The sequence below is a fragment of the Diadema antillarum genome, unplaced genomic scaffold (genome assembly GCF_040938485.1).
Source record: "Diadema antillarum isolate AM-2024a unplaced genomic scaffold, OU_Dant_1.0 scf00000098, whole genome shotgun sequence".
NCBI classification, from domain to species: Eukaryota; Metazoa; Echinodermata; class Echinoidea; order Diadematoida; family Diadematidae; genus Diadema; species Diadema antillarum.
This window is the reverse complement of record NW_027270987.1, coordinates 3,607,501-3,624,585: the sequence shown is the minus strand read 5'-3', so window position 1 is coordinate 3,624,585 and position 17,085 is coordinate 3,607,501. Positions and strand designations below refer to the sequence as shown.

The 17,085-nt window shown below is 37.5% G+C and overlaps 1 protein-coding gene across 1 annotated transcript in view; it reads left to right on the top strand.

Moving 5' to 3' along the window:
- LOC139718674 (scavenger receptor cysteine-rich type 1 protein M130-like) overlaps positions 1-17,085 on the top strand; it is an 84,162-nt gene that overhangs the window by 43,485 nt on the left and 23,592 nt on the right. The window contains exons 8-11 of the mRNA XM_071630131.1: positions 47-286; positions 7,727-7,892; positions 8,369-8,499; positions 11,006-11,151. Coding sequence (XP_071486232.1) covers positions 47-286; positions 7,727-7,892; positions 8,369-8,499; positions 11,006-11,151 — 683 coding nt within the window. The remainder of the gene's footprint in view (positions 1-46; positions 287-7,726; positions 7,893-8,368; positions 8,500-11,005; positions 11,152-17,085) is intronic.

Genomic DNA, 17,085 nt, shown 5'->3' with positions numbered 1-17,085 from the left:
AGGCGTGTATATATATTCGTTTTTACTTATTGATACATATTAACAGGACGACTTCTTGTTGTTGAGAGAAATAACGCCCAATCTTCAGTCTTCATCTCCGAAGTGTCTAAAAGCACCTTCGAGCCATTTGGATCGATGCAGGGAAAGGTGTATTCTGTCTCCTACGACTCGGTACGAGGTTGCCTCTACGCTATGTTACTTCAAGTTGGCGGCGGGGGCCGAATTGTGAGATGGGAACTTGGGAGTAATCAGTGGACTTCCATAGCACATTTCACGGCCTGTAACGGTAGGACATCTATATCGCCACAAATACACACGTCATCTTATTCAAATGATATGTGTGTGTATGTGTGTGTGTGTGTGTGTGTGTGTGTGTGTGTGTGTGTGTGTAAAATGTAAAAGACTTTCACTTTTACGAAAGAACTCGTTAGTTACAAGTGTAACCCCATGACGGGGTCATCCCAAGAGACCGACACCCAGGAGTCATACAGGCCACGAGTTCGACATTGAAAAAGGTCCATGAGTCATCTAGCCCACTCTCGAGTCTTACAGTCCATAAGTTTGACACTAGACAATTAGGGCCCACGAGTTCGACATTACAACATAAGGCTTTATGTGTCGATCTTTGTTTGCTTTACACACCATATGGCGATCTCATGAGCTGTGTGACCCAAAGGGCTGTATAATTTGTGGGCTGTATAACTCATGGTCTGTATGACTCATGGGCTGTATAACTCATGGTCTGTATGACTCATGGGCTGTATGACTCATGGGTGTCGGTCTCGTAACGTGCAGTGTCGTGCACCCGTTCAGATTATAAGCTCGAAAGTTCAGGCACGGAAATGCTTTTCTTCACTGACTGCTTACTGCCTATGTAGATAATCATGATAGTAAATGCAGTTTACATCTGCAATGGTAGAAATGAATACAAACGCGCCCCAGGATGCATTAAAACCCCGGGGCATAAATCCATGAAACGTCTGACACTTGCTGCGGGCATTGAAAAAATCGAAATTAGAATTTTGTGACAGCAAATTGTCATTCAAATGTTTCAATTTCAATTTCTTTTTCTACGAACTTTTCTTTCAAGAATGCAATAAACGGTAATTGAAAGGCAACATAGGATTTGGTCACAATGGCAATTTATGTAAGGTAAACTATATCATAAGGATGTAAAAATAAATATTATTTTAAGCCGGGTGTTGAAATGGAAATCTTATATCTAGGCCTAGATAGCACTCTCAGTTGCAAGTGTATTACGACCACAAATTCAGCTATACGTAAATGACCTTTTGAAGAAGAACTACTGATGATGATAGGTTGCAAACTGATATTTGTGATGACTCCGTCTTTTTCAGTTTGAAATTCTTTTGTGAGACTTCAAGCTGCGACTACTGCAGAACCAGAAATATTCACGGCGTGAAATTTCCACGAATATGTGTACCACTGACATTCAGTGCATTTAGCATAGACACGAACTTTCCCCCACATGTCATTTTCACGAATCTTGGCTCTGTTACAAAACTCTCGAAAATTTCATGCACGAGAAATTTCTGTGGTTTTATACGGTCCGGGCCTACAACGACTAGGTGTTTCAAAAAACATTTTCCACTTTTGATCATTAATAGTTCAAAAACTATTCATCCTATTAAACTGCCAGTGATAGGAGTAATAGCTGAATAGTGTACAATTTTGTTGAAGGCAATTTGAATGTGAAAGCATAAATCAGATTCATTAAATCTAAGATTGATTCTGAAGTAAGGTTTCAGATTTTGGTCAAATTTTAACCCTCTGTACAAAAATTGAAGTTTGCACAGGAACCAATGATGTGTATGTGAGTGTGTGCTGACAATGGCCCTGAACAATAAACATGCCTGAACCACCTTTTGACTAGGTAGTCCATGGGCCAAGACCCGAAAAATGGGTTGTTGGTACCATCTGAGGTGGCACAACCTTTTTGGTGTCAGTTTGTTTGTCGGGCATAGATATGCTTATCAAGCTAGGATAGCATTTCCAAATGAGTAGCTTAGTCATAATAAATGAATTTTTAACCAATTTGGTCTCGTTTTTATATCCCTATACGTCTGAATCGAAACTAAACCGGTATACAAAGAAGAGCACTGCCTTCTGTATGTCCATAGGTGTTCTGTTGTAAACGCGGTGCGCTTAGTCTTTATTCAAGGCAGCGAAGGGAATATCCATAGGGTTATGATGTCCACAGCTGTCACGCGGTGCGCTTAGTCTTTATCTAGACCAATGTACCGTTATCATATCTAAAGTTCCTCATTAAAGGGATTATCTATACTGTTTTGATACTACCCGATCAACAAATACATCAGTTTTAAACAAAAATCACTCTGTTCATTTACAATACCATTCATTATAATGTATCGTAGTGTACCGGTACATTGTTTTTGCATTATCTTATATTGTTGGAGGGAAATAAAGCGACATTGGCGTGTTATCAGCGTTTTCACCGTAGCGTTTTCGCCGGAAAATGATAAATAATTAAAAGATACGGTAAAATTCACGAGGAATTACTTTTGTTATTGTTGTTGTTTTTAGATAAAAGGATATACACTGTATCATACGCTTTGGATATTCCCTTCACCGTCTAGAATAAAGACTAAGCGCTGTGGACATCATAACCTTTGGATATTCCCTTCGCTGCCTTGAATAAAGACTAAGCGCACCGCGCTTACAATAGAACACCTGTGAACATACCATAGAGCTGCATTTTACAGCTCTATGGAACATGCAGAAGACAGTGCTCTTCTTTGTATAGCGGTTAGTTTCGATTCAGAAGTATAGGGATATAACAACGAGACCAAATTGGTTAAAAATTCAGTTACTATGACTAAGCTACTCATTTGGAAATGCTATCATAGCTTGATAAGCATATCTATGCCCGACAAACAAAATGACACCAAATGGTTTTGCCACCTCAGATGGTACCAATATCTGGCCTGGCCCATGGACTAAGGTGTCAGTCTCGCGCTCCCAGGCACATGAATGTTTAATCAATAATTCATATGGATTGCCCTGGGCACTGCTAGTCTGAATTCAGGCACGGTAAAGGGTGAAATGCATGCACATAGAAAAAGTAAGCACATGTTTCCGGTTCCATGTGCTTGCAAACACCACATTTCATTCCAGCTGGCAATCATTTTCAAAGTTTGCTTCACATATCACTGAATTCGGGATATAAATAATCATAAACGATCTTAAGTTCTTCATTTTGATTAAGACAACTGTCTACTAATAGGCCTAGTATGACAAATTTGTCGCTTTCTAGATAAAAAGAGATCATTTTTAATAAAGAGTTCAGCAGCATTTTTCATTAGGGCAATTTGTTTCACAATACATTTCTTTAAGGCTCCATATACACAAGCGTATACTCTAATGGATTTTCTTTGCTTCCTGTCACCATGTTGACGACAGAACAGAAGGTATTCATTGTAATTTCGTTTTTCAGAAGTAGGGAGAGCATTGTCACGACTCAACGACAGTATCGGCAGGCGTTTGACTTTACACAGATACCGCCAGAGGCTGAATAAAGACTAGTTGTGATCAATGATCACATTATCAATGACAGTGTTGTCTGATAGTCTTTGAATTATGAAGAATACAAAATGGGACTTTTTGAAACACCTTGTATTTGTCTGGAATACGAAAGGATGGGAAGGGAAGTACAAAGGGACTGTCTTCATAGACATAGGGTGCGTTTATCAACTCTTTTTCTCGGCAGAATCAGGTTTTGCAAACAGCTTTCAAGGATTTTTTACGAGTTGATAAACGATGCAAAGCTGTTTTGAAAGCCCTTTCGGAAAGCCTTTTCGAAAGCCGCAAATTTGTGGCTTTCCAAACAGGTTTCCTAAACAGGTTTTCAGAAACCTGTTTGTAAAATCCTTTTGAAGTTGATAAGCGCAAAGCTGTTTTGAAACAGTTTTGTAGTATTGTACTGCAGTTACGAACAATGCACGCCTTATATGACCTCTTCTCTTCGGGTCGAATTGCGCAATGCAGCTGTGCAGTGACAGGCCAGTTAGACCAGGCGTCCACTAGGGCGCGGACAAATCGCGGACAAGCCCCGGAATGCAAATTTGGTATTCCGCACTCCTTCGGGAACCTGTCCGCATGTTCCTGAACGTGTCCGCTCACTGTCCTAAACATGTCCGGGCGTTTCCGCGCCTTCGGGAGAGAGAAAAATTTAGAAAATAGAACCGGAATTGGATTGACCTAAGAATTTAGAAAAATGTATATTTGACCCTGGTATTTTTTCTGCCAAATTCTCTCCAATCATTGAAAAATGAAAGTTAAAAATATTAGCTATATCATTGGGATCCTCAAGAATTTTATTACCATGTCTTATTTTTGTAATATTTGATTTCTTTTTTTTTTAATATATCCATAGCCTGCTTCAACACCTTCAATGTATTCTTTATATCATATTTATGTATTTTTTAAAGTGAATCATGTAATATTTTCTCTTTTCCAGCCGTATAATCTTCGTTAGAATATCTTATACGAAGTGTATTTCTTTCTTTGACTTCTCATTTTTTTTTCATTTTGAATTTATAATATAACTGATTTTTTTTTATTTATTGAACATAAATTCTGAAACTTTGTCCTCAGTATGACCAATTCATAGTTGTTAGAATATAAAATATGAAAACTATCTGGAGGTCTACTTTAATAAACATAAGATGTTTCTTTTTATAGAGGCAAACTGTTCAAAGGTGCCTCGTGTTGTGCGGCTAGCAGTCAAATGAGGAAAATTCAAAGTCAGTGCCAAATTTATACCTTTCCATTTTCCTGGTATTGTCCGCAGTTTGTCCGCATGCCTAACTTATGTTGTCCGGAAGGCATCCTGATTGTCCGCGTTCATTCCTGGTGTAATCCTAGATGTTCCGCGCTGCCCGGCTACGATTAGCATAATTTGAGGTATTTCGCGCTCTTCCGGAGTTTCCTAGGAATGTCCGCAGTCAGTCCGCGGACAGTCCTAGGAATGTCCCAGGACAAGCCGATTCACAAAGTTATTCCGCGTCTGTCGCGGACAGGATGCCGAAATGACAAAATTTGCTTCCGCAACCCTTCCGGGGCTTGTCCGCGCCCAAGTGGACGTCCGCCCTTATCGTGTTCGCGAAGAGTTGATAAACGCAACTATTTTGGAAGCCGTTTCTAAAGGGCTTTGGAAACGGCTTTTGAAAGCCGTTTAAACAGGGTAAAGTTGATAAACGCGGCCATAGACAACAGAAAATGATATGTTGTTGTTGTCTAAACAATATTGATATGCATTGTAGCTATATATGCATATTAATAATATCATAATATAGAATATGACACAAATATGTCTGTTCATAGTTCATGACTCATATCTTTTTGTAGGGAGAACGATAGAATATCATATTCTATGTTTTGATAACATTCTGTTGTTCGAGGACAATTAATATATATATATATATATATATATATATATATATATATATATATATATATATACGACCGTGAAGAAAGTCGGAGGAGGGGAGGTGATGAGGAATTAGGGAGGTGGAAGGGAAATGGTGACTCTTGACACCAGTGCGTCAGACTTTGGTAATCAACGATCAGTTGTTTTACATGACTGGCATTTACAAATGATTTCGTCTGACTGTCTGATAAAGCAATCAACGTTGAATTTACATGTGTATGCTGAAAAGTGTTTAAGTAGTGAAATCTTTTTCGTAGAATCGGATCATAGTTATATTGATACTATTATACACACGGCATTTTTGTTTTCTAAATCAATCATCCATTCCAGTTTTGACTACAGCATTGTAGAGTTGGTGAATACTTACACTGAATGTGTAAGGTTTCTCTTAGTGAGTTGAAAGTACAGTAGCACCAGTCATTGACAATGATTACTATCTCACAAACTGACTTAAAAGTTATAGTTTGCTGCTATGGTTGAATCATGTCCGGTCGTGTATTTGCATAATGATGGTTAAACATGTTTTTGTTTTTAGTGAGATTTGGCCCTAACAATACATGAAAACATTAAAAGATGATGTCAGCCAGTCCACGTCCGGATAACAGACAATCCGGAAATCGATGGCTTGATATTCGAAATCCCACTGTATTACAAAATTGTGCACTTTGAATTGCGTTGAATGTGGACTGTATGTTTTCTTCACGAAGCTTGTATAGAGATAGACTTTATGCGTTGAAGAGAGCAATTAGCATGTAGCGATCAATCGTAATCTCTGTCAATTGTATTAAACATTAAAACACCTATCAGGGCATTTATAATTTTATAAAAAAAAAATTTATAAAAATGGGCACCATACCCCACCCAGGGGGCTCCCAGGGGGCTCCCATGGGGCCCAAACCCACCAAAATTAAGGTATCTCTAAAAATCTGCTTCTCTAGAACCAGACGTGATAGAGCTAAGTTAATACTATGAGTTAGTACATTGATGACTAGTTTCATGTTGTTCATGGTGGGATCAGGGGTCCCCCCCCCCCCCTTGAGACCCAGGGAGGGGGTTGGGAGGGGTCCTAATGGGACCTAAATTGTACATTTTCATCTTCTTCTTGAGAACCCCATGACCCATTTCCACCAAACTTGGCAGGTAGCATCCCTAGGGGCATATTAACTCAATTTATTCAAATGGGCACTGTGTCCCACTTAGGGCCCCAAGGGACCCAAACCTCCCAAAATTAAGGAATCTTTAAACATTTTCTCTAGAATAAAAAGTGATAGAACTAAGTTAAAACTACGAGTTAGTATACATTTGCTCATAGCAGATCAAGGGATGCCCCCCCCCCCCCCCCTTGCGGGCAGGGGGAAGGATGGCGAGATCCAAATTGGGGCTTAAATTGTACATTCTGAATTTCATCTTCTTCGTGAAATCTGCATGATGGATGTTCGCAAAACTTGACAGGTAGCATCCCCAGGGGGGTTAGGATCTCAATTTGTTAAAATGGGCACCATGCTCCACCCAGGGCGGCCCCAGGGCGCCCCCCCATCCCCCCCCCCCACACACACACATTAAGGAATATTCTCTAGAACCAGAAGTGACAGAGCTAAAATTGATACTATGAGTGGGGGTGCGAATTTAGACTCTAATTGCACATTTTCATCTTCTACTTAAAAATGCCTGTTCAAAGTTTGGTAGAGCTGTGTGTAGTTTAGATTAGTGACTGCGTGAAAGATGAACTTGCGATACTCAGGAGCGCGAGACCCGCGGGTCTCTTGTTTTTAGTAAGTTGATTTCCTTGACTTAAACTTGTATTTTCTTTTTGTATTATTGTTTATTGGTTTACTGTTTCAGTTATTAATTACGTATGTCTTGATCAGATGTTGTTTCTAACTCTCCCCATGTGACTATCACATTGTTTATGGTTTTTTGTTTTGTTTGTTTTTACTTTGGTTGGACCCCTTCAACAGTGTTCGAAAAACAGCAATTTCCTGAGAGAGCTATCAATATGAATGTGAATAAATAAATACGGATACATGATAATGATATTTTTCGTGCTTCCATTCTGTATTTCAAAGAAAATTGTAAGTATTACAATGTAAGGCAAAGATACAAGACATCTGTAATTATGACTGCTTCGATTTTATCGCGAATATTTAATGTCTCGTGATTTGTTCTGCTGATCTCCACTTAAATAGTAGTAAATGTTTCAGAAATCTAAAAATCATGTTAAACACTCAAACACTTTTTTTCTTTTGTTTTCTTGAGGGTACAATTCCTTGGCAGTGGACGAGACAGACGGGTATTTCTATTGGACCACCAGCGATGGGAAGTTCTACCGGCGGGACCCTAATCAACCCGGTTATAAGGAGCTCTTATGTCAGTACAACCAAATTGCATATCCGAGAAGCCTGGTTATTCGTCAGTCTCAAAGGTAAGCAACATTTGATGGTGACTTTCAAACGCTCGTTAGTCAACTAGATATCATTGGTAAATTCCACAAGAGATGATGATGAAATACGTTTGGTACATTATTTAATTCTGGAAGTAATCATGTTCTCAGAATTTTTAAAGCAGACAATGATTATGTGAAGAATTTAAAGCGGAAGGAATTAGAGCCCTAGTGCGTGAAGGTATTGACTTACACTATGGCAGAAAGACAAAGATTTGAATAGATTGTGATAATGGACAGCGAAAAGTATTATTCTTTTTTTAATGAATGAAAAAAAGTCATATTTGTTTCCAATGACTATATCCTATCTCCAAAACACACACACACGCACACACACACACACACACACACAAAGACACACATCGAATGAGCGGAATGTATTATGTATAAGTGCATTAATGAAAGTGATTATCAGTTAGGGATCGATATTGATTAATACATGTATTTGCTTGTTGCAGGACATATTATATCCTGCGACAGACCGGTATCATCACTGGGGATCTTCCCCGTCAGTCCGAGAGAGTCTTGCATGCCTTCGCAGACCCAGGCAGTCGACCCAATGTCCGGGGACTTGCACTCGACGAAGTGGGTAAGTCAAACTTTACTTCATGTCATTTCATTTATTTCTAAATAGTCATAAAATGCAAATTACAATGTGAGAAAAATAACATTGCATCGGACTACTATGTAAAAAGAAATACAACACATTGGAGAAAAAAAAAAGAGTTTCTTTTATACTAGGCATAACTTTATTTCATCAGGCACGGACTTCCAAACATGTGCTCCTTGCCATTAAACAGATCTAAGCGATACAGCATGTCTAAGGAAATGGAAATATAAATCATCATTTTGGTCTAGTGTTGTATAAATGTACATCTCTTGTGTATTTGAATGTAAAAAATGGAGGGTAATAAATTGTTAGGATATATATCATAAGAATAAGGCCGTTTGTAATTTACATACTTATCATAGTCAGAAGCTGGAACTGTTAAAGCAGACGTTGAGGCGGTGTTGCATGGGTGAGAGTTTATGTGACCCTGCATCAGAAAACAAACAAAAAGTCGCCAGACATGAAATTTTAGTTGAGAGCATATTCTAAAAGAGCAGACTTCTATCTAAATATTGGAAAGAAAACACACACTCAGGAAAGTGTGGACTGAGAAAAGAGGCTCTGAAGTACAGTGTCTATTCAAGCGCATAATCTTTACCAAGCCGTGCTGCCTGTGCGATGAATGGGACGACAAAATAGGATGTGATCCATCGAAGTAACAACAATGAAGGAATTATCAGATTAAAGTAAAATTGAGCATGCCCTATTAACATATTCTGTCCATAAGTAATGCTAACTTTCAAAGCAGTACTATCATCCTATCAAAAATTATTAGAGTTGAAAATGAAGTGTACAAGCTTTTTAAGAAATGAAAAGGGGACTCTAAAGACACACCTAATCACACTATTCTACCAAAAATTGTTCGAGATAAACTGCTAAAATACACACTTTTCTGCTCGTTTTATGATCCCAAATTTTAGCACAATGTAAGAGAAGATTGTTCTTTCAGAAAATATGAAAAATTTAAGATCGGGTAGGTTGACCAATTTCACCCATTTCAGTCCTCACACGAAATCAGTGTGTGCGACTTTTTGTTCGTTTTTTGGTGCACGGTCACTTATAAATACGGCAATAAAGAGACATTATAGATACATAATCTTGAAAGATAACAAATGTGTTATGCTATAGATTGCATCTGTTGCACAGAAGTTTTCTTTTCTGTAGAAGATCATCTATGTGGCGCCCAATTAAGATATTCATCTAACATTCTATAACACCAAGAAAGCCTATGACCCAACTCCCGATCTTAGCTCTCGGATAGCACTAGTTAAGTTGCGTCAACAGTGTTGGATCCAGCCCGGAGCGCACGGGGCGCCCCCTTTATTTTTAACAAAAAAAAAAATAAAGACAGAATAAACTGACCAGAAAGAATATAAATTATTAGTGGAAAAGTGAGCAAAGAAAATGGGATTCCATCGGGATTCGAACCCGAGACCTCCGGATTGCTAGACCGGTGCTCTACCGACTGAGCTATAGAAAGCCCTAGTGCAGTGTTCGTCCCAGAAACCCTCTCAGTCGGTAGAGCACCGGTCTAGCAATCCGGAGGTCTCGGGTTCGAATCCCGATGGAATCCCATTTTCTTTGCTCACTTTTCCACTAATAATTTATATTCTTTCTGGTCAGTTTATTCTGTCTTTATTTGTTACAAACTCAAAAAGCTGCATCACTTCGGTGATCCCTCGCATTTATCCCCTAGTTGAATTATCCTTCGGGTTTATGCCAGGTTCAAGTGTGTGCGTGTGTGTCACACACAAACACACTGCTATAGCTTCTGACCACCCGAGCATTGAGAATTAAGGGTTTCTGGGACGAACACTGCACTAGGGCTTTGTATAGCTCAGTCGGTAGAGCACCGGTCTAGCAATCCGGAGGTCTCGGGTTCGAATCCCGATGGAATCCCATTTTCTTTGCTCACTTTTCCACTAAAAAAAAAAAATAGATAAAAATGGGGGGCCCGTTAGCACCCCTTTAATTTTGTAAAGATGCCCCTCCTATACGGAATCCCTGGATCCGCCCCTGCTTCACCGAGTTGCTTTTAAAGAATACCCGTATAATTACTAGTTATTAATGAGATTCTGTTCGCTGATTGAACTACATAGCGTCATATTGGTCACTAAAACATTACATGATTTGACAAAGACAAAATGGCGATTAATAATTTAAAAAGTGTCATATCCATATAGTAAAGTGCACTATACCATGAATATGACGGTATATTCATTGTGCATTGACCTTTGTCCCCCTCTTCCTCTCTATTGCCTCGCGCCCCTCCACACACTCCCTCCTCTTCCTCACCCTCCCCCCTCTTTCCCTACCCCACCCCCAACCCCTGCCCTCAAAAACGTTCCGAGGCCAGTGCATTGCAGCGAATTTTGCAGTTATGCCACACCGATTTTGAAATACCGCAGCCTCCATTTTGAGGCCGTGCAATCATTTTGTGACATCAATGATTCTAACTATTCTTTGTTTTGTGTCATCTGTACAGGTGGCGCGCTCTTCTTCTCCGTCGGCGCAGGAATCTTGAAGATGATCAACATCGAAGGAACGAGTCAAGAGGTCGACGTACCGATTGCTCTCGATGTCACAGTCACACCCTTCAGCATGTTCTTTGAGTCCGGCTGGCTGGTTTGGGTAGAGCCAAATCTGAGAAGGGTCGCTCGTTGGGCTCCCCGAACAGGTTTTGGCAATATCACCTATCATTCCCTACAAAATTCCGATAATCCTAAAGTGATAACATTGATACCTAACACTTAGATAACGAAACATGATAATAACGGATAATAATTGAAAAGTAAGAATGGAAATTGAAATAATGGTAACAATGACAATGTTAATAATCACGATCATGATAACAATCATGATGATAACAGTGGAAATAAAACAAAATCAGATACAGTGCCACTTACTGCTTTTTTTCTGGATAAACTTACACCCATCTTCGGCACGTTTAAAACAACATAGAAATAAACACCAATCGTTTTTACTTGCCAAGGTTTTGACCATATCATGTGTAAAAGAAGGAGTAGAGGTTATTGTCCATCGTGGAAACTTTATAATATATTAGACAAGCCTACTGATATGATTCATTCGATAAAATATTTGATTTATAGGTTTTTGCAAGATGGAAAGAGATCCACCTCTTTGCGTCCTGGATTATCATTGTACATTCACGCATATTGTAGCATATGCATAAGATGCTTTCTACAAAGCATGTTTGTATCCGTTGGATTCACAAAGTGTAACAAACATGAATAAGAACAACAGCAAATAACAGAGAAAGGCTGCAGCTTAAGCGTAGCTATTAATAATTTGCCTGCAGCCCTTTCTGATGATTGACACTTGCTGTGACCTGAACTTGGGCATGCTCTGTCAACATATTCTATCCACAACTCAGCGTTCATGGCAGTAGCATTATTTTTTCAAAGGTTATTAGAGTTGAAAGTGACGAGTATGTAAATTATTTTGTTAAGAAAGGAAAAGGGGCCTCTCAAACATACCTAATCAACTATTTTCCAAAATAAGTGCTCCCCCCAAAATGCTATAAACACAATTCCCATTCGTTTTAATGATTCAAAACTTTAAAAATTGCTCTTTCAGAAAATTAATGAAAACTCAAGATTGACTAGGTTGACTCATTTCTCCTATTTTGAGTACGGACAAAAAATGGGTAAAAACCATTGACAACCGGCAAGACTGGATCATTGGCAACACCCTTGGGTGAAATAGGTTGACAGCTGAGCCGATTGTGGCAACTGATGATAATTATGAACACGAGGAAGGCAGGACTGTAATTTAAAAAAAAAAATATTAATATTGAAGTAGACATAACTAAGCCATTTTGAAATATGGCCATTTCCTAATTGTTACATCCATACTGATATCTGAGAAGGGTCGCTCGTTGGGCTCCCCGAACAGGTTTTGGCAATATCACCTATCATTCCCTACAAAATTCCGATAATCCTAAAGTGATAACATTGATACCTAACACTTAGATAACGAAACATGATAATAACGGATAATAATTGAAAAGTAAGAATGGAAATTGAAATAATGGTAACAATGACAATGTTAATAATCACGATCATGATAACAATCATGATGATAACAGTGGAAATAAAACAAAATCAGATACAGTGCCACTTACTGCTTTTTTTCTGGATAAACTTACACCCATCTTCGGCACGTTTAAAACAACATAGAAATAAACACCAATCGTTTTTACTTGCCAAGGTTTTGACCATATCATGTGTAAAAGAAGGAGTAGAGGTTATTGTCCATCGTGGAAACTTTATAATATATTAGACAAGCCTACTGATATGATTCATTCGATAAAATATTTGATTTATAGGTTTTTGCAAGATGGAAAGAGATCCACCTCTTTGCGTCCTGGATTATCATTGTACATTCACGCATATTGTAGCATATGCATAAGATGCTTTCTACAAAGCATGTTTGTATCCGTTGGATTCACAAAGTGTAACAAACATGAATAAGAACAACAGCAAATAACAGAGAAAGGCTGCAGCTTAAGCGTAGCTATTAATAATTTGCCTGCAGCCCTTTCTGATGATTGACACTTGCTGTGACCTGAACTTGGGCATGCTCTGTCAACATATTCTATCCACAACTCAGCGTTCATGGCAGTAGCATTATTTTTTCAAAGGTTATTAGAGTTGAAAGTGACGAGTATGTAAATTATTTTGTTAAGAAAGGAAAAGGGGCCTCTCAAACATACCTAATCAACTATTTTCCAAAATAAGTGCTCCCCCCAAAATGCTATAAACACAATTCCCATTCGTTTTAATGATTCAAAACTTTAAAAATTGCTCTTTCAGAAAATTAATGAAAACTCAAGATTGACTAGGTTGACTCATTTCTCCTATTTTGAGTACGGACAAAAAGTGGGTAAAAACCATTGACAACCGGCAAGACTGGATCATTGGCAACACCCTTGGGTGAAATAGGTTGACAGCTGAGCCGATTGTGGCAACTGATGATAATTATGAACACGAGGAAGGCAGGACTGTAATTTAAAAAAAAAAATATTAATATTGAAGTAGACATAACTAAGCCATTTTGAAATATGGCCATTTCCTAATTGTTACATCCATACTGTTAGGGGATATAATCATTGAAAGTGGAAGAACGATTCACAGGAAAGAAATGCAAACAGTTAGACGGATTAGTAAATCAAAGTGTGAAGTTGAGTTCCTATAAATGAAATTGAAATTGGTACTTGGGACAATCTTGAACGTCTATCCATCTGGCGTGATATTGAGTGTCAACTATGAGTCGTTAAATTTCGTTGAGTCGTTGAATTGAATGAAAAAGAATCTAAAAAGAATGACAACAAACGAAATTGAATGATCAAAGAAATGAAATGAACCATGAGAGTAGAGCAGTGACCTAGAATTTCTTGAATTTGAACGCCTTTTCATCGATTCCAATGAAAAATTGATGAAATTGAACCTATATTATAGTAACAAAGAGAATGCAAACTTTGTCATTGTAACAAAACAATAGTTAATAGTTCAATAGTTCAATAGTTTATTTATTTCCATCATCACAAAGAAAAGAAAAGAAAAAGTTGACATAATCCAAAGTGATACAATTTTTTTTTTCATTTCTCTTACACTCGTATGATAAAGGATTTTTTTTTTCAATACAATATAAATTATACACGAATGATGTCGTAAAAAAGAAACAATGCACTTTGTCATGGCAACAAAAATAGTAAATAATCACAATGATGGAAAACAGTGTTCCACTAAAAAAGCCACGCTTGTAAAACGTGGAACACTGGAACAAAACAACAACAGCACCAATTTGTTATACCAATAAGACATATTCATTTTAAATTCTTCTATATACTATTGTACATTTTACTCATTGATATAATGATGTTGATACTGTGAACAATACTTACTAGGATTTTAGGATGCAAACGTATAAACTATATAACATATCACATTTGTGGCACAGACACTATGGGGCCAGGTGTGCCAGGAAAATTGAACGGAAAGGAAGATATGCAATCGGCCACAAAAAAACATAACGACGACAACAACAACAACAATAACACAATACACAGAAACAACAGAATTTGAGGAAATGCACTCAGACAGATACTGGACAACGAAGAACGAGGAAAAAGGAGCAGGGAAGAATAGAGAAGGAAAAGGAGAGGGATGGAAAAGGTCTGTGGACACACTACAAAATCTCAAGGAAAAGTGAAACATGACGGGTTTTTTCATTGAACAGAATTAACTGGTATATTTAGAAAACAAATATTTTTTGAGTTTATACTTAAATGTAATTAACTTCACTGATTCTTTTAGATCATTATCTAAGCTATTCCAAAATCTGGGTCCGGTATAAACAAATGTATTTTGAGTGTGTACAGTTCTAACTAAGGGAAGATGAAATTCTTTAGATTGTCTAGTGGGATAGTTATGTACCTGGCTGTTACGGTGAAATAAAGAATAAAATATTTTGGGTAGATGATTGCAGTTGTAATTAAACATAAATTGACCAAGTTGAAACAAATACAACTCTTTTATTTTCAGAATTTTGTGCTCAAGGAAAAGCTTGTCAGTATGTGCTCGGATATGAAGGTTAAAAACAATTCTGAGCGCCATCTTTTGCAGAAGAAAAAGTTTATCTAACAATGTCGAATATGTATTCCCCCAAGCAAGAATTCCGTAATTCAAGTACGGCAATACCAAACTTGAATAAAGCGTAATCAAAGCCGAAGAAGGAAGATAATATTTCAATCTATTCATTATGCCTATGTTACGTGCAATTACTTTACAAATATTGTTTATGTGACACTTCCATGATAACTTATTATCAACACAAACACCTAAGAATTTAATAGACGAAACCTCTTCTAGGGGAGTAGTGTCAAATATAACATTACCTGGTAATCTATCTAAAGAATTACTGAAAAACATATACTTTGTCTTCTCAATATTCAGATATCAAACTCAAATATCAAACAACAAAGAATAGTTGTGATGATGGAAAAGAGTGTTCCACTAAAAAACAACGCTTATAGGACTTAGATCAATCAAAGAAAAAAAAAAGCAAATAACGACACCAATATGTGACCGTGCACCTCAAAACGAACATAAAGTCGCACACACTGATTTTGCGCGAGGACTGAAAATAAGTGAAATGGGTCAACCTAGCCGAACTTGACGTTTTCATATTTTCTGAAAGAGTGGGTCTTCTTTTACATTATGCTAAAATTTGGTATCATGAAACGGGCAGGAAAGTGTGTTTTTTGAGTAGTTTATCTCGAACATTTTTGGTAGAATAGTGTGATTAGGTGTGTCTTTAGAATCCCTTTTTCATTTCTGAAAAACCTTGTCCACACTCTTTACTTTCAACTCTAATAACTTTTGAAAGGATAGTGCTACTGCTTTGAAAATTGGCATTAATTATGGACAGAATGTGTTAATGAGGCATATTTAATTTCACTTAAATCTAATAATCCCTTCATTGTTGTTACTCTGGTGGTTTACTTCCTGTTTTTTGTCCCATTCATCGCACAGCCAGCACGGTTTGGTAAAGATTAAGCGCTTGAATAGACACTGTACTTCAGAGCCTCTTTTCTGAGTTAACACTTTTCCTGAGTTTGTGCTTTCTTTCCAATATTTAGATAGGTTAGGAGAGTCCATTTGATTTGAGTTATATATCACTTTAAAGCTTAAAGTCTGTTCTTTCAAAATATGGTCTTAACTAAAAATTCATGTATGGCGACTTTTTGTTTATTTTGAGGTGCAGAGTCACATATACAAATACAACGTGTCCATGCTAAATTGGTCTATATACCATTGGATTAATGTATCATATAATGATAATGCTGATAATACAGAGCATAGTATAAGTATTAACTGTACATAACTTTAGAATGCCAATGAAATACATGTAGTAACTGAAGGTACTGTAGAAATGTTTCGGCATAGACACTATTTATCGGGCCGTGTGTACCAGGAATATACTGATACCCAATACAGAAGACACACAGGTTGTCACGCAAAACGACAGCAACGGCAGCAACAAAACAACACAAAAGTAACAAACATGCACACATGAACAAAATACGCAATACAATGTTACAGAACAACGGAGAACGAGGAAAGAGGAGCGAAGAAGAAAGGAAAGAGGTTCTGCGATGAGACTACTCAATCTCAAGGACAGGTTAATAAAAATGAAGTATAATTACATTAACAATGCAATTATCTGATGTATGCGGAAAGAAGATTTTTTTTTCTTAGTTTATATTCAAATGAAGTTAACTTAACAGATTCTTTTGAATTAATGTTGTCAAAGCTATTCCAAAATCTGGATCTAGTGTAAACAAATATATTTCGTCGCTTGCCCGGAAGAAGGGAACGAGCGCGCGAATACGCGTAAAAATAGATTTCGAGAAAAGACCTGCATGAGGTAAGATCATAAGCAATATCATAAGATTTGTAGATTATTCATTATAGCCACTTTAGCTAGTACCAAATTGGAATATTATCTGTTCACTTGTGAATTTTCAGCAGTATTGATATT